The 26,401-nt window shown below is 39.3% G+C and overlaps 1 protein-coding gene across 1 annotated transcript in view; it reads left to right on the top strand.

The window, feature by feature from the left end:
* The window catches only part of AFF3 (AF4/FMR2 family member 3), a 266,117-nt gene that overhangs the window by 152,842 nt on the left and 86,874 nt on the right, over positions 1–26,401 (top strand). Inside the window, 1 exon segment of the mRNA XM_044431098.1 lies at positions 17,642–17,693. Coding sequence (XP_044287033.1) covers positions 17,642–17,693 — 52 coding nt within the window.

Below are 26,401 nucleotides of genomic sequence, written 5' to 3'. Positions count from 1 at the left end.
CAGAATCTATTTATTATTGTATGCTGTTGTTAATCGCCAAACATTGAAAAATGGGACATCACTATGCATAAAGACATATACAATAATAGTGGAGCACACAAGTATATTTTGAAATACGAGTCTCTTTGCATTAAATGCACTATTTTCCAAATCTGATACAGAATAGTTCTTTTCACTTGTCCTGATAAGCCATAGTTTCAGGGGAACCTGTCTTAGAATTGATATACATGTTCTTAAATGCTACTTGAATGCTACCTCAGCCACCCACAGAACTGTGCCTGGTTTGTTCAGTGTGACATGTGGACCAGTATTTCTGGCTTGTCTCTCCCTAATGAGCTGGAGTGAGAACCCACGGTTCACTTCTCAGTGACTGTTCTGGTTTGTCAGGTGCACTGCTTGTAAATACAACATGTGAACAAATGAGTATGAGTATTTCAGCACAAATTTTTGGATGTATTTTGTAGTGTAGTGTGCCGGTGGACACCAAAAGGAGAAACTATTGTTTAAATTTTGCAGATTAACTTATTTGGAAAATGTTTTGCTTTCATTAATTCTGCAATACAGTTTGTAGTGTGTTATTATGAAAGGTTGTCAATTTGTACTTGGGTGAAACAAAGATAGGATGATTGCATAAATGTTATAAATGGAATATTTAAGGATACATAAAGATAAGATAGTATAGTTTATTGTTTTTATTTCTCTTTTCAATGACTGTTTTCCAGAGGATGCAGTCTTAATCAAAATCCCATTTAATATGAAAAAACAGTAACCTACTTCTGAGATGAAAAAGCCACAGGAAATAAATGTTTTCATTCAGATTGTAAATCCATTAGAGTGTAAGGTGAAAGCAGAATTCATTTTGTTTCTGGAAATGGTTCTTTTATCTTTGAATTGATAGTGGGAACAGAGAAATGTAAATTTTGTACTGAAGTTTCAGGCAAGATGAAAGATTTTTGTAAGCAGGAAGGATTAGGATAGAATCTTAAACCTCCTTTTAATTTTTACACCTATACTGTAACGTAGAAATAATTTGAAATAGATTTCAATGTCTATTTCTGTCTGCTGAATAATATAGCAATGCTAGACTTTCTAGAATGCTCTCAAAATTCCCTCTCAACATTCCTGATAAGAACCACGGGTATTACTTACCGTGGTTGCTGCTGCTGCTGCTGTATCTATATTGTACATGAGAGAGGCTAAGACTGAGATGTTTGGCTTGTCAGGCCAAGGAGTTCTGTGGCCCTGGCAATCTGGCAAGCAACACCAGTGCAAACTACATGAAGTATGTACTGTACACGAGCTGAAACACCTTGCAGAAGCAGCTTCAGATTATGAGGTTTCAGCCTGAAGCCCTGGATATGGCATCCCAGAAGGCATGGCTGTGAAGAGCTCTGCACAAATACATAAAATGCATGTGTGGCTGCCACTCAGAAACAGTGCTGCATGTATGAACTCTTCCTCACTCATTGCCTCTTTCTTCCAGGAGTAGAATTTTGTAAGCCAACTTGAGTTCCTTTAAAGGGCATGTGGGGATGGATGCAACACCCATACCCTCTTATCTCCCCCTGCTATTTCCCACAGACTGAATCTGTCACCAAAATTTTTATTGGTGTGCATAAATTATTTAACCACCCAGAGAGCTTCCACAGTGTAGTAAATATATTGGGCAGTGTAGTAAATGTGTAAAATTAGCCACTGGGGAAAGTAGGATTAAAACAGCAAAACATAGGAAGGAAAGTAGGGGCAGTCGAAGAACAATAGGTTTCCTGTTCTCACATACTCCTTTTAGCATCAAAAGTTAATCCCACCCCCACTGTTATAGAATTGGACCAGCATGCATGTGCTTAACACACGTTTGGTGTGACCCAGAGAGAGTTACAACCTAGATTCTCCTGGGCTGGTCCAAAATTTCTTAACCATTGAGTGGGCTATAAAAAGAGTGAAAACTCACCCAAATATTGAGAGCACAGTGTGGACATTTGTATGTCCATGTGTGTGAGAGAGATTTAGATCAAAAGGGTATTTATCATTTCACAAGATGGCTGTGTAGTCTCTATCTGTTGTTGTTTTTAATTCCCTCCTCCTCTTCCTCCTCTTCGTCTATGAAACCAAAGTAAACTAGTGCACTGAGCCCTTGCTGCACCTTTTCTGGATGAGAAAACTTCAGCATAGGTGGGAGGTGGTATTAGGAATCGCGTCTTTGCCTCAGCCTCCCTATGCCTATTAAAAACAGAGAGTATGGCACTGAGATAACTTAGTGTGCATTTTCAAGTGATGATGATGGCAGAAAGCCAGTTTTGTGGAATTCTATTCATTCTCATGTGCCTATGTTTTCATATCTAATTCTAGGATCCTTAAGCTAGTTTTGCTTTGAGTTTATACTTGAGTGTTAGTTATCTGAGGTAAAAATAACTGCAGAAATACTCTGAGTTCTGTGCATTTGGAAATCTGTCTGTGGGAAAACTTGTCCCAGACTTACCACAATATTTGGGATTTACCACTGTATGTGGGGCAATAAACACATAACTGCAATCACACAGTCAATTGCTTTATTTGAAAGTGATTTCAGTAGAAAAACCATAGCTGTAGTTTTTAATTAAAATGGACAAAAACCCTCATAATGCATGGGACAGAAGATAATACATTCTAGCATTTATCCAATTCAAATAAATAGCACTTTGCAGGCCAAAAGGGGTGTGAGGGAAGCAGCCAAGAAAACAAAAAACCCTTTAAGTCTGAGGTCTTAATATGGAAAAAGTCTGTTTCGCAGTCTCTTTAGGATGAATGTGAGCCAGGGTTTTCCAGTTGTCTGAGTTTAATGCAGATCTTGTTAAAATGTGAGCAATGAGTCTCAGCCAGGCTTGAAAGATTTTAGAATACATTTTGTTTTTCTCTTAATTGCAAAGGTTTTCAGTGTTGTTTCTCTAAGTTCACTTTTAAAATTTTCCTGAAAGTCAGATAATTTAAATACACCTTTCGTATTTGACAGAATGTATATTTTATAAGCTTATTAATTATTCTGAATTCCAAAAGTCAAGAAAAGTGATTTTAACCATCATATAATTGTATCATTCAGCTGTGACCAGTTAATAGTTTCCAATGTATCTGTTTTTCACTTAATATATTTCAATAGATAACTTCTATCTAACAAGACAAGCTCTTACAATACATTGTATCTGTCTCTGCTCTTAAATTTGACAAAAGCTATTTATCTGTAAGTATAGCAAAAGATAGCTGCTTTGATTGGTTAAAATGCTGTTGCAAGTAAATACAGTAGCCTTTGATTTGATGAGCCACAACTGGAATGGCTCTTCTTCAGAGTAAGAGTCTTTATAAGTTAGCATAACAGTTTCACTATTTCAAAAGTGTAGGCTTTGTATTAAACATGGACCTTCGGTTAGATACTTATTTTGGTTCATTATACATGTGCATGTTTTAAACACATGTTAACTTCTTCACTGTTACCAGTGGGGCTTAGTAATGCTTCTGTTAGCATAGATTTTGACCCTATTTTTAATGTGGTACTTCTTATAAGTTACAATTCTTCTGTAGATGCTGAGTTGATTATGATCTTGACAGGTGTTTTAAAATGTGTATTATTAAACAAGTAAACTGGGTTAAGGCCTCCCGTAACAAAAACAAACCCTTTCATGTAGAAGATGGTGGATAATTCTTTGGTGTTCTCTATTAAAATAATGAATTACTGCTTTTGTTGTTGTTTTGAAGTATCAAGACTGGAAATGGGCCTTTTAGAATAAGGTACTTGGATTTATAACCAGTTCAAGATAGAAAAGAAGTACAGTGGTACCTCAGCTCACGAATGCTTCAGTTCATGACCAAATTGGTTCACGAACAGAAATTTCGGGCAAATTTTGACTCAGGTCGCGAACTCTGCATTGGGTGACGATCGCAATTGTGCCCATCTTCCCTGCACAGGTGCAGTCACGGTCATGCTTGTGGGAGAGGGAGATGGCCATCACGCCCATCTTCCCTGTGATTAAAAAAATATTTACAGAATGGATTAACCCTATTTACGTTGAACCTTATGTGGGTATTTGATCGTGGAATGGATTAAGTTCGTGAGCCAAGGTACCACCATATTAGGCAAACTACTGAATCCACCTAGTAAGAAATCTTACAAAGTGATTGATGAAATTTTAGTCACCGATTCCTTTTGTCAAGATTCATTGCATCACAAATTGAATAGAAGAAGCACTAAATAAGAGTTCTGAAATAAATTAACTACCATAATTTTTGACAGACTTGGAATTGTGTACAAAATATGTTCATTCTCTTTCTTAGTGATGGTTCACTCCAAATTGGAGGACTGGTTCCACCTGACTCTGTGAGGGATATTTCTTGATCCCTTAGTACTTGTGCTTTAGGGGTTTGCAGAGATCTATTCTTTCTCCCATGATGTTTTAATGAATATAAAACCCCTGACAGAAGTAATCCAAAGAACTATCACCAGTATGTGGATGACATCTGTCTTCGACTGTCTTTTCTGTCAGATGTAGGTGAGACTGAGAACATCCTGAATCAGAGCTTGGGTGCAGTAACAGACTAAATGATGGTGAACAAGATCCCATCCAGATGACATAAGTATTTGTGATTGGTTTGTCAACTCAGGTGAAGGTGTAACCTGATCTGAAAGAAGTTGATGGGGTGTCCAAGCTTTGTAGTTTGGAAGTCCTTTTTGTTTAAACATTTGCATAGGAGACTCAGGTAGTTGCTGTAGGTCAAAGTACCTTTCATTAGCTTTAGCAGATATGCCAGCTTTCACACATAGCAGTTTCAATTCAAATGGTATGTCCACGGTTACCCATGCTTTAGTATATTTCTGTTCATATTATTGCAATGTTTTGTACATTGGGCCACCTTTAAATCAGTCTAGAAAGTGCAAAATTCTACTAGAACTAGGTATTTTAAATATATAAAGCCATTGCCTTGCCTAGTCCTAGTACGCATTCTATTTCAGGTCGACATTTTAAAAATGGGTTTAACTTTTGAAGAACGTCTTGGCTTTGAACTAGATTATATGAAGGATTGCCTTCTCCTGTATCCTGCTTCAAAACAATTCAGAGTAAAATAGTTTCTATGGAACTTGTAACAATGGTATGACTTCGAAGCCATTATTTCAATGGAAGGAAAATATGTTTATTGCAGTGGAAGCCACATAATTAAATGTCTTCCTTGAGGAAGGACCAGAAATCAATGGCAGAACACACATTTTGTATGTGGAAGGTCTTAAGTAGAGTAGTTCTTGGCATCTCTGTAAAAAGCTGAGGAAAACTCCTGCTGGGAAGCTCAGAAAGCTACTGTCTGTGTACACAATACCAAGTTAGATGGTCCAATGGTTTTATTTTCTATAAGGTAACTTTATATACCCTGTGTTCCTGCTATTAGCATAATTTATTCTGCAAGTACAAGTTATGGATGTGAACTCCTAACATTATGAAGGCTGCCCTTATATATAGGTGAGACAGATTGTATGCTACTAAAATGCTGCATCAATCCAAAGAAATACATTCTGCTTTTACAGAGACCAATAGTTATGATGCATTCAGACATTTATCAGGATGAAAGCAATTAGCAGTAGTTCCTTTTAGGAGAAATCTGAAACAGATTCAAATGAATTCACCTGCAAAATGTTACATGCAGCAAAGGTTATGTAAATTGTGGTAATCTTTTTTTGCATATGTTTCTGAAGACAGGGGCCACGGAATCCAATTCTATCAATGCACAGACAATGGAATGAAGGATGCTTGACAATCTGTAGAAAAAGGAAAATATGGAATATATTAAATAAAATCAGTACCGCCCTAACCAGCAGTGACAAAAATGCTAACTACCAACTGCTTTCTGTGGTAGTTTCAGATGTTTTTTCCTGTCATCTTTACATTTTCACCAATTATCAGTACATAGGGGATATACTGACAGAGGAGAAAGCAGAGGAAATTTCTGAGATTCTCAACTCCCTTCCCCAAAAATGATTCTCCTGCATTTCTTTGTGTCTACCACACAATGCATAGTATTTAAAAACTTCTTAGGGCATAATTTCAGTTTTCCCATTCAGGATTTTATTATCAACTCTTCTCTGCTATTCTGAGAATTTATCTTATGGTGGTATGTATTCTAGTTTCTTTTCTCCCCTGAATTAGGAATTTAACATGCTTTACAAAGCATGTTATGTCCCCTTTCTCTTTTCAATGCCTCCATCAGCCTTAAATTAAGACCAAACAGCATACAATAATATTCACCGCTGGAAGTGCGACCATAGGGGTGGAGGGATCAGCTAACACTTTTATCCTGTATCATGGTCCTAATGAAAATCCCCTTCCAAACCATCCAATTGGAGTATGAACTTCCCTGCCATTAATAATAATGCAGTGTAGTTTTATTGTAAGAAATTTTTCCCATTTATTCAAGTGTGTGAGATGAATGTCTGATCATATGGAGCCTATTCTATTATTAATTTTAACATGTGATACAATTTATAATCATGTGCATTGTCCAAAGAACCATTTATTTACAGAAGAAATTGAGCCTATTAAAAACATCAAACTTGAGTAGCTTTTGCTATATACAGTATACAGGGGTTTTGCAGAATCAGTATCTTATTTTAAGTGTCAGTTAATTGGCTTGTTTATTATAGTCTCTCAACACAGTAACTATAACATTGCTTCTGAAATGAATCCTATGGAATTAATTTGTTGTTTAAACAACTCTCATAATGAATTTGCTTGAATCAAGAGCCTTAAATAGATTGTTCAAAATGACCTCAGGGCTGAACACTCTTTGACAGGGGAGAACATCAATTAAAATCTTGTTAAAGAGCCACAATTTTAATATCTGATGAATTAATTAATTGAGCCTGTGCATTATTCAGTCTTTTTGGCCCTAGCAAATGCTGAATAAAACTTGTGCTCTTAAGGATAATATTGAAATGTTTAGCAAATTGGCAGGAATGATTAAAAACTGAAAAACAAATATTTGTAGAACACGGTAGCTTTGTGTATCCGATCTAGGTTATGAGTAGATTCCTCAAGCATATTGTACCAATGTCACTAGATTCCAAAACAACAGGCCAGCGATGCCCAACATGGTGTCTAGGAGCACTATAGTGCCTATAGTTACTTCCAAGAGTGCCACAAAGCTGTTCACTCCCTGCCCCTTTTAAAAATTATTATTAATAAAAACCTTGAGGTGCCAGGTTCTTCTTCCTGTTTCCATAAATCATCTGTTGGTGGACAGGCAGAGAAGGAAAGAATTCCATGCCAGCTCTGGCCAATCTTCTGCCCACACAGATCTTTCCCCCTTGTTCTATGTCTCCTCACTCCCAAACTTTAGCCTCATTTCCCTCCCTTTACTGTTCGCCCTCTTTGACTCCCTTTCTAGATTTGCTCTTTCTCTCCTCTCTGCCCATTCACCCTCCCAAATTCTAACCATGCTGGCCCCCTCCACCTCCACAGCCTCCTCTCTATCTTGCTTTTGACTAGCCATGCTTCATGGCATCTATTATGTAACTAGCCACATGCTCTGTGGGAGCTATTTTTTGGTAGTGCTCATAGCACTGTCTCAAATTCCCAAATGTGGACATAGCTCTTTTAAAAAAAGCCAAGGGATCCCTGCATTAAGGCTCCTAAATGCACTATGGGCCTCCAAAAGGACCGGTGAAGATCTAACATTCGAAATGGATGGCTTGTAGTCTGCCCCTCCCTTATTCTAAGTCCATCGCAACTCCCCTTCCCTTTTCTTGTTGGCATTAGTATCCAAGGCACACACATGACACCTCTACATACAGAGAGAGAGAGGGAGAGGGAGTTATTTTTGTACCATTCCAAAGAAGCCATTAGTCATTGGTCATCTCTCTCCTGGCCTACTTTTCTTGTTTGTGTGTTGGTGCCTCTCATTTGCTTGCTGTTTTTGATTTCTTGTTTTTCTGGCATACAATTTTGATTGAATATATTGTAGAATATGATTGCAGTTAAGAAAGCATTCTAATTCTGCATGAATATTTAGAAATTCCAGTGTAGTCAAAGGCATTGCTGTCTGAAATAGCCAATTAAATCTGCAGTCCTATATACCAGGGGTACCCGGCTTACAGGGAAGGGGCTGCATATGGTCTCTCACAGGTTTTTCCCCACTACCACTGCCAAAATTACCTACCTCACCATCCTGATACAAATAACTCTTTCTTCCGTGAAGCGGCTGGGAAGAACTCATTGAAGTCAGTGGACGTTACACTGTATAGGATTGCACTGTAAGTGTTCATGAAAGTACTGGATTGGGATTGCCTTGCCTCCCTACAGGTGTTCCTCTGTAGAATCCAACCGTCCACTGAAAGCAGTATTGCTTTATGCACATAACACATAATTAACTAATTGGTTCATATTCCCCAGACACATAAAGACTGATTGACAGAATGAGGCAAAATGTTTGGAGCTTTTGGGTATTTCAATATTTGGGACCCATTTGTTTCAGATGATAGCTTATTTTAGCAAGTAGCATGTATTATGCTCAAATTTTAGTTGCGCTGCCTAGTGTCACTGCAGGAATTTTAGTGAAAAGCAGATTTATTTTGGTTCATTTCTGCTTTTTTAATAATGAGCAATATCATTGTTCAATTAATTTAAACAATTTACCTTTTCAAAACCTACTATATATAGTTGGCCCCAGTGCTTGGCTTAAATGATTAAATACAAACATGTAACATGTGTTGAAGTCATTTGTCAAATTCTTCCTAAATTCTTTTATTCTTTGCTTTTAACACAGAATTCATGTGTTTAGGTCTTAAACACCTATCTAAAGGACTATTTATAATATATAAAATATCATGGTGTTTTACAAAACAAAATAACAAAAGCTGTTCTTTTACTCCAAAGACCCTCCAGCACAGAATGGTAGTCTAAACAGGTAGAGAGAGAGATTGGAGATGAAAAGGTACAAAATATAGTCGCAAGCTATTTCTTTACCATATTGCAACACCCCTGATTTATGCTGAGGTCGTTTCCTGTGCAAACAACTTCAGCATCCATCTCTCCTTCTCCCTCCCTCCCTCCCTGTCCCCTTTCTCACACTCCCTTTTTCTCTCCATCCATTCTTTGTCTGATCTCCCTTCAAAACACAGCTGCTAAAGCCATTACATTTTGATTACTTTAAGCCTCTTTCTTTCACTGATTCCCCCCGCCCCCCCGCTGCCACTTTTCACTCAGCATAAACTCCTTGTTCCTTGTGCTGCCAAGTGTCTCCAAAGCTATGCTTCACACTGTGTTTTGGCTTTTATTGTTTTGTGTCTGAAGCCATTGTTTTTAGCCTACCACCTAGGATCTCCTAAATCTTCACTTGGTCAAATCTACTCAAAAATGCCATTCCCGTCAGCATATATCCTCTGTCCACACTCTCAAAGATCTCTTTCTCCTATAAGATCGATATCACTTGATTTCTTTTTCCACTGCACATTAAAAAGAAAGAAGAAACTCAACAATTTGTCCAAGCAAATTCGGCAAAGAGTATATATGTATTTATTCTGGCTGAAGCCTTTTTGTGCACTGTATCCAATGCAGACATGTATAATGAAGTTCAACAATGCCCATGAATACTTACAACAGAATAAATAATGTGTTCTGTCAAATGCAGCAATACTCTTTGTTGTTTTTGCTACAGCAAAAACATCCACCCCTGGAAATTTATATTGTATGAAATGCCACCATACTGTTTGCCTGTAACTTTCATTTCTCCCCATTTTTATCTCCTTCCTTGCATCACTGTACGCCAGGGACATGGGATCTTTTTCCGCCCAAGAGCTGGCTTTAATTTTGGAAAAGCTCTGGGATAAAGTTCTTCTGGTGGGTGAGGCTGGAGGGTTGGGATCAAAGGTAACAGCACATTCTATCTTAAGGTTTGAATTGCTAGTAACTAAGCTATAGGAAAGACATTTCAGCCTCTTGTAATGAAGAAAATGTATAAAAGCCAGGAATCAACCAAAAACGGTTGGGATAAAGGTGAGGCCTACAGAAGGATGGATGACCATCTGGGACTGGCACTCCAGGATTGCTGGGTATGACCCCCAGGCCTGAAATTTCCCATTTCTGCTCCCTGTTGTAGGACAACTTTCCCCAGCATGATGTCACCTAAATTCGTGGTACTATCACTCCCATCTTTTGGAGGATGTCAGGCTAGGAAGACTAAAGTCTTTGAATGAAGAACTATATCTGTCTCTGAAAGAAAAAAAATGATGCTGTGTAAATGATAAAAGTGTGTACCATGAGTATATGTCTTCTACTTCCTTTTAATTTTATTTAGCTGTACCTATGCTTTAAAAATTGAAGCCATGATACTGGTTTAGGAAACAAACTATTTTGAAATAAGAAAAGATAAAGCCTTAAAAGAAGCATGGCAAGCAATGAGATACTGCACTTCCAGCAGGCTGGAAGTTTACACCTGGGGAGTGTAAACGCCACTGAAATTTATAATATAGTATGGCACATGTTATGCAAAACAGTGGCATAGGTTATGTTCTCCCACTGACCTTCATGTTTAAAAATTAAGTAATATTTTCAAAAGACAGCAGCAGACTCTTATGAGAAATTGAAGAAATATAAACTTACCAAAATAGCTATTAATCACTAGAAGCTGGGATGGAACCAAATGGAACCAAAGGAGGCAAAATGTGAATTGGTAAACAGTCACTCACTTAAACACTTTATAGCTTAAACCTATTTCCTCCTGTGATGGCAGTAAGTGATTAGTCTTGAAATTTTGGCAGGCTCTTTGATGGATGGGAATATTTACGCTAATGCAGAAAATAGTATTCTGGTAAGTGAACATTGTTCTTTGGTCTATATAAAGTTGCTTCTTTAATCCTGAAGGGGGATTATGTTGTAGATCTCTTTTATGTTCTGGATTTGAACACTAAATCTGTCCGGTTTAAGAAATGATCTGCACTGTCCACAGCCATCCTATCAAAAGATGAAGACTTGAGCTGTGGAAACATTATTTCACTTTCCCTGCACCCTGACTTTCTCTCTAATAATCAGAATTTGGGGAATTCTAATTTGTTTCTGCACTGAGGTTTAACTTGGTTTTATTTTAAAACCACATGTTACGCATGAGTAGTACATATAGAAAACCATAGATTTTTCATGGCCAAAATGTTTCTGCCAAGATTTAATGAGCAGAATCTTTAAATATTATGCTAAGTTCAGAGTGAGCTGAAAATTTTACAAAATTTGACAGGGTGGACCCCTGGGTATTTTACAGAGAACTGAATATTTAGATTTAGAAATATGCTTATGAAAGGGGTTGTGCAAATATAATATATTAATGATATATAGGTACCCCAGATTGCCAAAACTTGTTTTCATAACAGACCTGTTTAAGCACAGCAATCCTGCATTACCAAGGAGGATTTCCCAGGAGCTATAAGACATTACAGACTTCCCCTAATTCCCAAGCCTGTTAACAGATCTACAACTTCAGGAGCATAAATACAAACAGGGTTTTCCCTCTCCTACCCCATGTCTGGCAGAAGCAGAGGTTACAACCTCAGAAAGGGGTGAGTGAGAAAGAACCAGGGATAGAACAGTGGGCAGGAAGGGGAGAGGAGAGACAGGGATCTGATGGATCCACATCCTTGTCCCTACTCTCAGGGCAGTTAAGTACCCATCCACTGAAAATAACATAGGTAGAGGAACAGATGGCTGTAGGCCTCTTGGTCGCATTCCTGGCCTACCTGGTTCTTGCCTGCAGAGTGTTGGTTAGATGGAAAACTCCAAAGTCAGAGCCTTTCCTCTGTTGAGGGTGCAATTCATAGTCCATGTTCTGTTTGCTAGTTGGCAACACCCTGACCGTTTTCAGGTATTTTCCCTCCTTGCCTACCCTTACCAATTCCTAAGTTTGAGAAAGAGAGTGTGGGGCAAAGAGATTCATTACAGAAATCCTTAAGCTCGCCCAGAACATAACATGACCATTGGCCTATTGCAGCAGTGCAGAATTCTTTCAACCTAGGGGGAAAATTATTATTATTTTATTATTATTATAACATTTCTATGCCGCCCCTTGCCGAAACCTCAGGGCGGCTTACAACATGATAAAATACATTGAAATACAATAGTACATAATAGATTACCATTAAATATAAAAATACAAAAAATACATTGATTTACAAATACAAAATTAAAATTATCAGTATAAAATAAAAATATAGGAGGAGAAAGAGAAGGAAGAAGAAGTTGCCCAGGCCAGATCATATGTTTTAACAATTGAAATGATGTTTAAATAAAAAGGTCTTTACCTGGCGCCGAAAAACCAGTAACGACGGTGCCAGGCGGACCTCTTTGGGGAGTGAAAAAAATTGTACCTTGGAGACACTTCCAGGGTCCAGATTCCAGTGTTAGGTGAGGGCAAAGGCAAAAGGAGGGTCCCAAAATCCACTGTACCTCTATAGTTTTGCTTAAGATTCTTCCTTCAAGAATTAAGCCTTCTGAGAGAGACATACCACCTTGTTTGACCTGAGGTGGGGAGGAGAATGGGACAAAAGCAAAGGAAACCCCCAAATAATTGGGATGGAGCCAGGGGATGGAGACATGGCAAGTTTCCATCTTGTCCCCTGTGTTTTTTAGCATATACATGAAGTTGTTGGCTGAAGTGCCATCAATACATGGTTAATACTCAGCAGTAGCTATGATTGCTATCTGCTGAAAAAAAGAGGTTGTAGAATCCTTAAATTAGTAAATAGTAGGTGAAGGTGAAGAAATTAAGGCTTAATTCAGACAAGATGGACATGCCGATGATAGGAAATTGCCTGTATTGGATTGAGATTTGCAGTATATCTCTAACAGAGTTGCATTCCCACTGAAAGGGGAATGTGCAGATTGGGTGTTCTCCCAGACTGTACACTAACTGGGAAGCTTAGGTGGCTCATCGAGTTCATAACCAGGTTCCTTGAAGAACTTCCTTCACCTGTATGAGACTATACACCTGTTAAGATCAACGGGCAAAGCCCCACCTATGAGCTAACCTGTTGGTGGCCACAAGGGAGAGGCACTGGTTCCACATATGTGGAATGCATTGCTATCTGGTCAGTGCAGGTCTTCAAAGAGACCTTACTCTGCCGTTTTTATATGTGATGGTTATTTGAACTGGCTTTAACTTGTAATTATTTACTGGATTTTAAATGTAATGGGATAGATGTTTGTATTTTTGCTGGGTTTTATTAATGGTTGATTTCTTTGAAGTATATTATTATTTGTATTTTTATGTTTACTAGTGGAAGCCATCCTGGGATTATTTCTAACCTTAAAAGAGACCTGTACGTTTTAAATAAATACAATAAATAAAACTTAAGGTTGGCGTATATGGGACAAAAAAGTCCCTTTAGGACTAAGCATATTCAGTGGACGCAGTGTGCTGACTACTCTTCCAGTTGCCTTTGTTAGTTTACAAATACCATTTGGCTTTTTTGGGTTTGCTTGTTTCTACAAAATAAGCAATATGATTTCAGAATAGGTAATAAAGTCCTTTTAGAGAGAGAAAAGTGTGCATGTGATTTCTAGCACTGAAACTTTTTCATTGTTCTCACAGCTAGTTGAAAGCAGCAGTTTCCCTAATAACTGTGTGAACTGGTTACCCTAAATGAAAGGCATACTTTGGATATAGCTATGCATCAGACAAGTCTGACCACCTGTTATGTCAGCAGGAAAGGATAACAGCAATAAATTTAACTTCATTAACAAAGACCGAAGCATGTGTTCACCCATTATTCATGAAAGTATGTTGTACAACACAGATACCTTTTATTATATGATAAAAGAATGCAATTCTGTTTTAATGGTTCCTAGAGATTAATCGTAATGTATTGGAGGGACATTTTCTTGATCTTTCCAGCAGATGGTTTCCTTCACACTAAACAACAGATTCTAAAAAATGTTCTAGTCAATATTTAGTGATGCTAGCCGATATAAATGACAATTGTAATGCATATAAACCTCATAAAATACCAACAGTGGAGTTCCATCTAATGGGATTATTATTAGTGATATTAGTAGTAATACTATTAAGATCTACGTACAATGTGTAGGTGATTACTATGCTCATGGGTGCATTTGTTTTCAGCTCTTTTTTCAGCTGTTATTCAGCATGCATTGGTGCTTGTCCCTGTGTCACTTTATCCCACCCTTGAAATAAAATTTACCACAGCACATCTTATATACAGCATCATAATAATAACATGATGTAATATTATCATAATAATAACATGATGTAATATGAATGTAACAAAAGATTAAAAGCAGCAAGAATAACAATAGCCAAAAGCCATAAAGTCAGTTAAAAAGTTATTGAAGGTCGTGGGAAAACAAAAAGGTCTTAATTTGGTATTGAAAAGATAACTGTGTAGGTACTGGAAGAGTCTCACTCCTGTTTCTACCCAAAGGAAGGAGCCTGGACTAGCCTGGAGAAATCAGTAGATGAGAAAGGGGTCTGTCACTCCATTCGGCACTTGAGGAGCCAATGCAGCTGTGCTTTCTCTTGTCAGGGCTTTGCTGCCTACAGTGGCCCAGGGCACAGGCGCAATACCATAGTAACAAACTGGTGGACAGCTCTCTCTAGAGCTGGGCACAGTCTGAGAAACCCAAGTGACAGTGGTGCTGTTAGGCAGTTTTGGACTCCAGACTTAATGAACAGACTGTGGAAGAAAAGGTGACAGTTTAAAAGGCTGGCGCCATCATGCTACATGACTGAGTCCTAAGGTCTCTTAGGAACTGTGCAGCTACTCAGTCCAGAGGAAAGAAGCAGGCTGCTGTTAAGATACTTGGCAGCTACAAAGATACAGAGGCACAGCTGAGAGATCCTGGATCCAGGCCCAGGTCCCTGGTACTCCTGCCCTAACACCTCCCATGTTCAGAAGTAAATTAACTAAAAATGGAAGATTCTTCAGAAGCATCAGAAGAGGTCACAAGGATTAGTTCTCTCCCAGCTGGCCACATATTATGTACATGTCTTGCATTGAAAATGTGGGAAAAGACAATCAAATTTCCACAATTAAACCAAAGCTGACAATTCTCAGCATTTTATGAGAAAATTTGTGAGGTTACTTACCTCAGAAAATTGAGGCAATTTTACAGAACTTTCTGACTATTCTCTATCATTCTTTGCTGGGGGAACACATTCTCCCTTGACCATGTCCGAGAAGAATACTAGGTCAGCAGTTCTGACAGAGAATGAGCTAAGTTTGGATAGGCTGCCAAGACAGCTGCCTGCAGCAACACCAGTAGAAACCTTGAGACTAAGGAAAGAGGCTGCCTCATTGCTTAGACATTATTAATGATGAACCCAGCACTGACGAACAGTTAGAGAACCTCTTTCCACCTGAAGAAATGTAGTAAAATGATCTCCCTACCTATTCCTTCACTGACAAAGTGAAGAATTTTTAAGAGCCCATTTGTGCACAGCTCTCCAGTCATACATGGGTATGAAGTGATGCACAAAGGAGTGTATACAATCGCAGCAATGAATTAATCCTCTTTTCGAATTTACAAAAGATTAACATTGGAAGCTTTGAATAGATTGCACCTTTGTTTGCTATTGTATTGTAGGAGTAGGGAACTTTCTAGACTGCAACTTTGATGATTCTAGGAATGCTGTCTGGGGCTGATGGAAGTTGTACTCCAATTTTATTTATTTAGTAGATCTGTAGTCTGCTCAATAACTAATGTTCTCTGAGTGGCCCATTTTAGGTATTTATCTGCTTGTAATTCCCCCACTATATATGTATGTGAAAGCTGGTCAGTGAAGAAAGTTGACAGGAAGAAAATCGATGTGTTTGTAACATGGTGCTGGAGCAGAGCTTTGCAAATACCATGCACTTACAAAAAGATGAACAAGTTTGTCCTAGATCAAATTAAGCCAGAGCTTTCCTTAGAAGCAAAAGTGACAAGACTGAGGCTGTCATACTTAGAACACCTCATGAGAAGGCATGACTCACTGGAGAAGACGATCATGCTAGGGAAAGTTGCAGGCAGTAGAAGAAAAGAAAGACCAAATATGAGATGGTTTGATTCCATAAGGGAATCTACAGCCTTGAATTTGGAAGAGCTAAGCAGGGCTGTCATGGATATAACTATTTGGAGAGCTTTCATTCATAGGGTCACCATAAGGCAGAGATGACTGGATGCATATCAAAACAAAAATTTCTTCCAGAGATTAAGAACATAAAATACAAATATTTAGAAGAATAAAATACAATATAATAAACAGCAGCACAGTAAGCTGTAAAACAATCATAATATCCTAGCAGTAGCTTCTCAATAGCTTCTAGTCCTCAGTGGCTATATGGGACCTCTAGGTTGAGGGACAGTATGCTGGTGTATATGCATACAGTATCACACATACCATATTTTGAACAAAAGGGCAATACAATTTGCTCGATTCAATGTTTTCCTATATTTGCATATACAGATAAGTACTCAAGAAATCCAGTTTACATATTTTTCAATATTATTTATTTAATACCTTTTAATTATATAGTTTAGTGCTGTTCTGTCATGTTTTCTCAAAAGTAAGTTCCACTGTAGTTTATTCCTTACGTATATGTGTTAGGCTTGCTGCCTAAATTGGTATTAATTTAATCTCTGCAACAAAATAAAGATAGAAGTATACAGTATATGATACAAGACTCCTAAGAGTATTGGAACATGTTTGCAAGTAGTTGAATTATAGGATTTTTCACTAGGATATTTCCATAGAGAAAATGGTTGCAGTTCATTCTACAGCTTGGATAGAGTCAGAATTCTGCCACAGATGATGTCCCATAACGCAAGTTCCATTGATAGTATAGAATACTTTCGCATTTATTGTAAGGTGCCTAGGAATGCCTCAGCAATTATAGATCACCTATAAATATATGTAAATAAATAAATACATTTTCAGAAATGAATAAATTATCAGTTAATTGCTTGCTTCCTAAGAATTATAGCTCACCTGTAGGAACTAGAAAATGCCATAACACTGATCCTTTTACAGCGCTATTGGACTTTAGGGGATATGTCTGCCAGTGGCTACTACTTATTATGGCTATATGAAACCTTCAGGTTGAAAGATAGTATGCTGCTGAATTCCTATGGCTGAAATGGAACCAAGAGAAAAAGCTGTTGCCTCCATTCTCTGCATTTTGTGGGATCCCTTGAGACTTTCAGTTGTCCAGTATGAGAAACTGAATGCTTGATCTGATCGAGCAGAACTCTTCTGCTTTGCGATTAAGAGACATTCATGGTCTAGATCAGGCATCAGCTGAAGACAGATCTGAACCTACTGCCTGATATCTAGTTATTTTTAGTAGATAGCCAAGTATTTCAGGGTCTCAGTAGCCACCACACAATGACACTCACACACACTCCCCTCACACACTGCTATGAATAATGTGTGGGGTGAGATGGAGTGGATTTTTGTGTGGAAAGTCTTTAATTTCAAGTTCTGTTACTCAAATTCTGGGTTCAGAATTTTTCCAATCCAGTGTATGTCTTTTGCAGTAGGCTCCAGTTGATGGATTCCTTAGAATAAAGAAAAGTAGATTCCACCAGTCTGACACTTCCCCACTTGTGGTCTGCATTATACTAAATTAGGTCTTTCATTATTTTTCCAGAATGTTAGAAGATGATCTCAAGTTGAGCAGTGATGAAGAGGAGAATGACCAGGTAAGAAGTTTAAAGTTCGTATATAGCAAGTATATGATCTAATGATGCTGAAATACTTTAAAAGTATTTGCCAGGATCTTTGAAAGTGCATTAAAAGACCTGCATACACATCCGGTGCCACTGTAATGTATGTGGTTCACTGTGTAGAGTTCACAAGTTCAGATTTAGTCTCACTCCCAAGATATATCATATATTATCCTTAGATAACTACTGCTGAACACATACTTAGCATCAATACAATTCCACTGAAAACAGTTATACCAAGTCGGAGGTTCAGAGATATATTTCCAGAGATATGTTCTCCAAAGGCAAGACTGGCCAAAGTTCAATTTGGGCCAGAGCTCAACCCTAACATGTTTCCACTGTGAAGGCTTAACCTTGGAACATACAAAGAAAGAATGGGTTTAAAAGCCCTTGAAAATGTTCAGATGGCATTTTCTTCATCATTGTAGAGATTGGCCCATGAACTACCAAGGTTCTTAACATTGAGGGTTGCAGGTGGGATTTGAAATTAAAGAGGGCTGATTTAGACTCCTTTATTGTAGTATCATAGTATAAAGCTGACGGCCTGGGAACTTGACCTGGGACTTGACTTCCAGGGAAGTGAACCTTCACATCTGGCCCAGCCATAATTTAACACCTGAGACAGTAAGAACAGGTGAACACACAAGGAATCCAAGACAGAATATTAGGAATATGACTTAGGGTGAGGTAAGAGGGAGGAACACACATGCATCCTGTGGCATTCTCTGTGGTTATGTGCTAAAGGTTCAAGTGAGAAATGGTAGTCAGAAGAGGGCCGTTAACTAGGCCTACCTTAGCTAATGAGACCTCATGAAGGGCAACATTTATGCTTACGAGTAGATATATCATGTCTGAATTTTCTTGGTTACTCTATAAACTCTTGTTTATGGTAATTTGGTATTGCATATTTGGAATTTGGTACTTATTCATGTCAATCTTTTGATAGAAAATACAGCAGTATAAAGATTTTAGCTTTGGATTATCTTTTTACAGTCACGTTGAGGGGGCCCTGCTGTGAAAAGGCCAATTGTTCATAGTGTGGAATTTAATGTCCAAGCTATTTCACAAGTTTTTGGGATACGTTTCTGTATAACTGGATCTATGGTAATAGAAATCTGGCCATCCAGTAAATAGAGGGAGTCTCCATACTAGTTTTGCCCAACCTGGTGCCCTCCAGATGTGTTGGCCTATTCCCATTCAGCAGCAGAAACCACCATGGTTATTAGTCATGATGACTGGGTGACCACAGTTGTAGTCCAATTCTTCTTGAGGGCATCAGGCTGAGAAAGGCTTTCCATGTTTTTCCCAGATAGACTTTGACCTCAACCTTGCTTTTTTCTCTGGAAGTTAGGAAGTGCAGAATACCACATTTGAACAGCTGCTGGCCAAGCACAGGAGGTTTGCAAAACAATTAACAGAGGAGGAGGAAGATCATGAATGAAATGGCAGAGAATATATGGTAGTGTTGAAAAGGTCTCTAGAAGTTTTTTTTTAATAAACAGGTTTAATAGCTATAGAAGAAGACTCAGAGGAAGAAGAAAATGAAGTTGAAGTGGTTACATATCAAGAAGCCTGCTGTAATTACATTATCCACACACATTAGATAGTCCCTTAATTTTAATTACATAAATGTATTCCCCTCCTTTAATTAGCATCATTTATCCAGTTAAATTATACTTTTAATTTTACAGGCAGTGATCAAAGATCTAATGTGTAGAAAGAAATTTTCCTGTTTCTATATTTAATTTCACCAACACTGAAAAAACATACCTTTTTAATCCCCAATCAATAGCTGAAGAGCGCACAATTAACAGACCTCTCAGTAGTTAACATAAATCTGCAAGTTAAAATGATGCAGTTCCCTTTGATTTATAATGCATAAAGTAATAATTTTACCATCATATTCTTCGGAAAATGTCTAAAGCTTTGTGTCACAGTTATGTCAAAATTGTACTTCAGATTGTTCAGAGTACTGAAATTTGGTGATTATTGCCTCTTGGTTTCCTGAAGTGTAGAATGGCATGTGGATGATCCACATTTCAGGTCCGTGTTCTTCAGTATAGAGGTCATTTGGCAATTTCCATCAGTGTTAGGTGCATTATTAAGCAGTGATTGCTGAGTATTATGCAAATATCTCTCCTTCCTGTCCTCTCTCTTTCCCGTACTCATTTCTTCCCCCTCCCCTTCCTTCTACATTTCTTGTAATTTTGGAACAGTAGAAGGTAGGAATTTACAGGAAGATATAAACCTCCAAAGCTAGTTGTGGAATTCATGTCAATCAGAACTAGTTTACATACGTGGAAAAATAATCTTTTTTTTGGTTTGTTTTTACAACAACGGCCTTATAGACAGACCCCCCCCCCAAAAAAAAGTGGGATCAAGCTAGTTGCCACTGAAGTTTTGTGGCTTTGAAAATTTATTACCCACAGAGTCGATCAATCAACATTCAGCTGCTTAATCTGAATAAATAGAGTCATTGTGCTTGTCTGGAATATGTAACCAAAGTTCATCCAGTCTGTTTGCCTCTCACATCTCCTGAGATTCATAAAAGGCAACACCCTGGTATGTACTCTTGGCCTCTGCCAAAGAAATTGTGAAATTGTATAAATAGAAGCTAAGAAGCAACCAGAACCCATCCTAAGCAGCATGGCTCCAGAATGGAACTCGAGCTGCAAGCCAAAGTAAAAGAATTGTGTTTTAGTACTTTACAGTTAATAGTAGAGAGAAATCATAGAAAGTATGTGTTAAAATGTTATGATTATGTGCATACATACATACGTATATATAGTCACAAACAATAAACTCAGCTATTGCTAGGTTACGTTACACTTGTCTAACCTTCCCCAAAAGGAAAGGACTTTAAAGTATTGTGTGTCCGTTTTAGAAAATGACATGACATACATACCTTAGTGTTGCATGAATCTGTTCCCACTGAAAGGATAGGACAGACCATATGAAAAGGAAATACGAAATGTTTAGTTATGAAATATCTACTAGGAAGCTATCTCAGGGAGCAGGCAGTAGATATAAATATATCCATGTTTATACTGGCAATAAGAAACAATTTGCTCCCAGCCAATCAGGGATGCTCAATGAACAATGAACTGGTCTTGAACAAAGGACTGCAGAAGTTAGCAAAACTCTGATATAGATGCTTTCGCTATGACATGATACCAACCCCCCCCCCTTCCACCCACACATTATCCCATGAACAGGCTCGGCATGAATTATTAATATGCAAGTGCTAAAACCAAAGTCACTTGGATCATGTGATTGCTTCTGTGCCAGGGCCTGAATCCCCAGTGGGACATCACAGTGCAAGTAACTATGTACTCCAGATTGCTTCATGATCAGAATGTATCATTGTTATTGATGAGATGAAAATCCTAGCCATGAGGAATTTGTTTTTACACAACAACAGTATAACCTAATTAATAAGACGTAATTCATAGGAAGTGGTTTTCTATGAATCCAGGTTTAGTCTTGCATTCTGCACGATTGGCTGACAGAGAGACATCAATTTATAAAGATTTTTAAAGCATTCTGATTGTATCAAATATGCATTGAGCCCTTTTTAAAATGAGCTAAAAATAGTAGGATAAACTCTAAGTATAACATCATATGAGGAGTGAAAGTGGTGGTAGAACCAGGCTTCCTTCCAAGACTAACTGAGAATATCAGTGGTCTAAAAAAGCATGGAAAGCATCAGGCAGGCGGGAGCAAGTATGCAAGAAGGAAGGAAGAGGATAGCAGCAGGAAGGGATTATGGGAACAAGCACAAAGCTAACTTCTCGCCCGGGTAAAATGGGAAGTATCCAAAGCATCCTCCAGCCTGGTGCCCAGCAGATGCACCAGGGAATTGGACTGAATTCCCAACATTCCTGGTCATTGGCCAAGCTGCCTAGTGAATTGAAATAAAAAATGTCTGGAAGGCTTCCGGGCAGGGAAGGCTGGTCTAGAGGTAGTCAGCGACTACACAAGAAACTCATAAGCAATCCAGGCATATGGGAGAGCAGCAGGAAATGGGCCCACAAACACTCTGTGTAAAGAAAACCAACAAGTATTAATACATAATCTCTTATTAACACAGAAGTATACAGCAGAGAAACAAAATCATATAGAACCAAACATACCAAGTTAATGTGGAATAAGGGCCAATCTATAAATTAATTAAAAAGCATAGTTTGCTACCATGTACAACTTTAAAAAAACAAGGAAAGAGCGGACGCCCCCCCCCACTTTAAATCGCAGTCACAGAGTTTTTAACCCTTCCCTAGTCCTATGTTCCTGATAAAAATGCCACCATTCTCAAAGCTGTTATTCAGTATAGGAGAGAAGCTTCTATTTGGCACCCTTTGCAGCTTTCCCACCGAGCCATATAATTTGGAAGTGGGATAATTCTCAGGCTTGAACTATGGCCCTTTCCTCTGAGGCATGATCCTGCTCATGGCAACTTCTATTTAAAGTTAAAGAGATGAAAAGAGAGCAATGTCAAGCTATACAGTTTAATGTAATATAATCTAAGTTTAAGTTACATCTCCAAGTTTTATAAATGAGTCAGATTTATTAAAGGGAATATTAAACTGCTGCTATTAACAGGTGCGTATGTGTGTGTGTGTTAAAGTGCAGTAGAAATATTGTTGAAGATGTTAAAATTACTCCCATTACCTAAAATTTGGCTTTCCCTAAGGACATAATATCTGATGCAGCTCTCCAAGATGAAGTAGTTTTAATCTCAACATTGCAAAACCCAGATAAGTTATGACAGCTTTCATTAATAGAGTCTTAGCTGCAGTGCATCTAAAACTGACTAACAAGATTTTAATAGAAGATGAAGTTAATGATCATACTTAATGATCTCAGCAGCCCACTGCCCTTTGCTGCAGATGCTCATTATTTTTAAAAGGCTCCTTGTGTGAATATCACTATATGGCCGTGTCCCAAAGAAACAGTGCAGAGCCAAGTGCTGCGTGTAGAACACAAAGAGGCTTGATTTGAATGCATTTAATTGAGACAAGGTCAACACTGTATATTTCACAGTAATGACACTGAAAAGTCTACACTTATCATAAATTATGCAAAATAAGCACTTGAAGAGTGTTAGAAAGGCAAGGGAACACAGGAAGGGGGAACAGGATGGTTCCCCAAGTACTGCTTCTGCACAGTCCTACTGAGAGCTACCCTGAACTGAGCACTGTTCGGTGCATGCACCCAAAGACAAGTGGCTGTGCCTGGAAAGAAGCAGGTGTGCAGCAGGAAAGATTGCCCCGATGATTGGATGACCCACACAGAGCCTTCTGCTACTAGGGTCTCACGTCTTTCGTTGGATTTGCCTACGTTTTGCTCTGTAACCAGGAAACAACACCGGCCACGCTTTTTCACAAATATACAACACATCAAATTCAGAGGCACTGTAGTACAAACAGAACATATGGCCGCCTCAATGGCAAGTGTCTGGCTAGTTGGCAATCTCTTTTTGCATTTTGCCTAGGCTTTAGCTTGGTTTGAAATGCTTGTCTCTCCCCTATGTGTGCCCCCCCCCCTCCATTAAGCTGTAGGTATTTTATACTGTTCTTGGATTAATTATATTCCAATTGGTTTTTATCATCCGTTCTATTTCGGGCTGTGACGGCTATTTCATAAACACACACACACACACTGGGGGGGGGGGCGCATGAGCAGGCTTAAAGAAATCCCTAGGTTTGCAGAAATGCAACAAAGCTGTGCAGAAAAACTGACAACGCAGCCCAAAAAGGATCCAGTGTGCTCACTGGAAAAGCGAATGAAAAACTGGGTGGAAGCGGGAATAGAATTGAAGATGGCAGAGCTGACAGACAGGAACAATGAACAAGCACTGCACATTGCAACGTTTTGTTTCAGGTCTCATGGATAATTTTAGAGGCTTTTAAGCCACTGATAAGATGCATTATAAGCCACTGAAAAGTAGCATGTAAACAATCTTCTAAAACAATTAATGAATCTTTCCTTCTCTTCCTTACCCCAGTGCCTTCTTATTGTCTGCTTATGGAATGATGTTCTGTGGAACAGGTAGCAGTTAAGCACCGGAAAGGCAGGCAGAAGTGGAGATCAGCCTCTAGGCCTGTCTATGTTTATTGATTTATTATATTGCGATCTGCCCAATAAAAAGCATTTTGGGTGGATTAGAAGAATACAATACAGTACATTGTTGAAAGGATTAAGATAAAATACAAAAAGGAAAATGTCACAGGAAAGATAAATATAAAGATATATCAAAACAGCTATAAAAATCTGGAAGTACTCCTACCCCTGCCAGATATGCCACTATCTTCTTCCTCCTCTTCTTCCAGTTGACACAAGATTGGTTGCAGATAGGCTGCAAACTACTGTATTTTTCACTCTATAAGATGCACCTGACCATAAGACACACCTAGTTTTTAGAGGAGGGATCCATGGAAAGCTTCCTGATAATCACAGGCACATCCCCATCACTTCCCCATGGGCTTCATTAAAAGATGGGTTGCCATTTGAAAACACACACCGACCTGTGATTAACAGCTCTCACCTGCACCGGAGGAGGGGGGCGGAGCAGGGCGCGCTGAGCGCGTGCCGGCGGTGGTCTTCTGGGCAGCGCGGCGGCAGCAGGTCTTCCCGGACGGTGCGGTGAAGCAGTGCGTCTCTCTGTGTGGCCGGCGGGTTAAAGCCCGCGGTTCCTCCTCCGCACGCCTCCCCCTGAGCGGCACAGCTCTCACCTGCACCGGGGGGGGGGGTGTTGAGTGCGTGCTGGCCAAATGGTGCCATGTGGGGCTGGCAGCGTGCCGGTGGTGGTCTTCCGGGCGGCGGCAGCAGGTCTTCCCAGGCGGTGGGGGTGAGCAGTCCGTCTCTCCGTGCGGCCGGTGGGTTAAAGCCCGTGGCTCCTCCTCCGCACCTCTCCCCCGAGCGGCACAGCTCTCACCTGCACTGGAGGGGGGGGGTGGAGCAGCATGCGCCGAGCGCATGCCAGCCAAGTGGTGCCACGTGGTGCAGGCAGGCTGGCAGCGTCCCCGGCATTGGGCACACACACATTCACTCTATAAGACGCACAGACATTTCCCCTTACTTTTGAGGGGGGGGAAGTGCATCTTATAGAGCAAAAAATGCAGTACTTTGTTATAAATGTCCAGGTTCCAGGTGCTGTATAATAGAATGCACAAGGAGATGCATCTTATATCTGTGATTGTGGGTCTGATTATAGCCACATAAAAACCTGTCTCATAATAGACTACCAAGTGCAACAGATGTCTTGCAGTGATTATTAATTGTTCTGACCTATTATGAAGGTCTGGTTCATTACTTTTTCTAAAGCACTGGATTGTTCACTAAACTGTCATATCTCCTGTGGTAGAGTTAAAAGGGGATAGTAACGTTGTTAGATTTCAAGTTTAGATGAAACACCTGCAGGTTCATTCATGTACCATGTAATATCTGGCTTCTGTATTAACATTTTGAGCTCTCCTTGGCTATTGTAAGACACAGGGTGTCTCTCCTCAGCAGGTCCTTTCAGCTCATCTTGTGGCCTTCTGCACTCCAATTACCCAGAAGCTGTTCAGCCCCAATTACAGTGGTGGCTTGTTTTCCAGTGCTAAAACCTGAATATTTGATTGATTTCACTGATTGTTGATTGTGTTCCCAAGGCTTGGCCTGTTGCAATAAAGGCTGGAGAGATGTATGCAATCTCTAGAGAACAAGGATTAGGAAATTATTACTGTTCTCAGAATATTTAGGGTTTTCCATAGATATGAAGCCAAAACCTTCGTTGAATGATTAATAGGCTAAGGAGAAATCAATAGACTTAATCCTGAATGGACCTATATTCAGTAATGCTGGGAGGGGGAGGATCGAAAAGATCTTGTATCTTACATTTTATGGCAACTGAAGCATAGAAGCCTGTCAGTCCACTCAGAATTCTTTGCCTGGTTTTTCAGGCTTTCCGTACAATTTCTCTTTGCTGCTTCCAGCATCTTTCATGGAAGGAATGTTACTGACTTCAGACAAATATACTAATACAGAAGAGGCTATAAACAGAGATTTGGGAAACCACTTTTAGGGGAAAAAATGTGATTTGATCATACCTTATGTGCAATATAAATATCAAATATTCTGTTTCCAATCTGAAAGGAAGAATTGGAAGGCTTGAAATGACAATGGGAAGGCAGCAGTAGGACTTGAGGAATTCCAGATGCATGTAGGGGGTAAAATCTGATAAGACCCCCTTCCCAGGGTTTAAAAAGCATTTTCACTCCGAAAATAGGTGTAGAAACAGTCTGGGCATCGATGCCTCCCTCAGTTCTGAAGCAGCTATTCTGGGGTTGTGCAAAGGAAAGAGGAATGCATTCCATTTCCTTAAAAAGTCAGGGATTGGAATGCTCATTGAAGCAGGGCCCCATGACGTCTCCTCAGAGGGAATGGCTCTTTCCCCATCGCAGGATTCAGAAAAGAAGCTATGGGGCTGGGCTGCTTCTGCCATCCCCTTGCAGTTCTCACAGGAGGCAGAGAAAGCCTTTGCCTTGTCGCCCAACATCAGAGTGCCTTTGCAGGGCAAAAAAAAAAGATCCTATGCTTTCCAAACTGCTGGGAGCCTGGTCTCGGAGCTTCCCCCTTTCTTCCCAGCCAGAGGAAAGCACAGCCTGAGTCTAAGCACTGTGAGTCTGGCTGCCACCCACCAG

This window comes from Varanus komodoensis, unplaced genomic scaffold, assembly GCF_004798865.1.
Source record: "Varanus komodoensis strain SLA01 unplaced genomic scaffold, ASM479886v1 scaffold1, whole genome shotgun sequence".
NCBI lineage: Eukaryota > Metazoa > Chordata > Lepidosauria > Squamata > Varanidae > Varanus > Varanus komodoensis.
The sequence above is the reverse complement of the archived record's forward strand: the minus strand, read 5'-3'. Positions and strand labels throughout refer to the sequence as shown.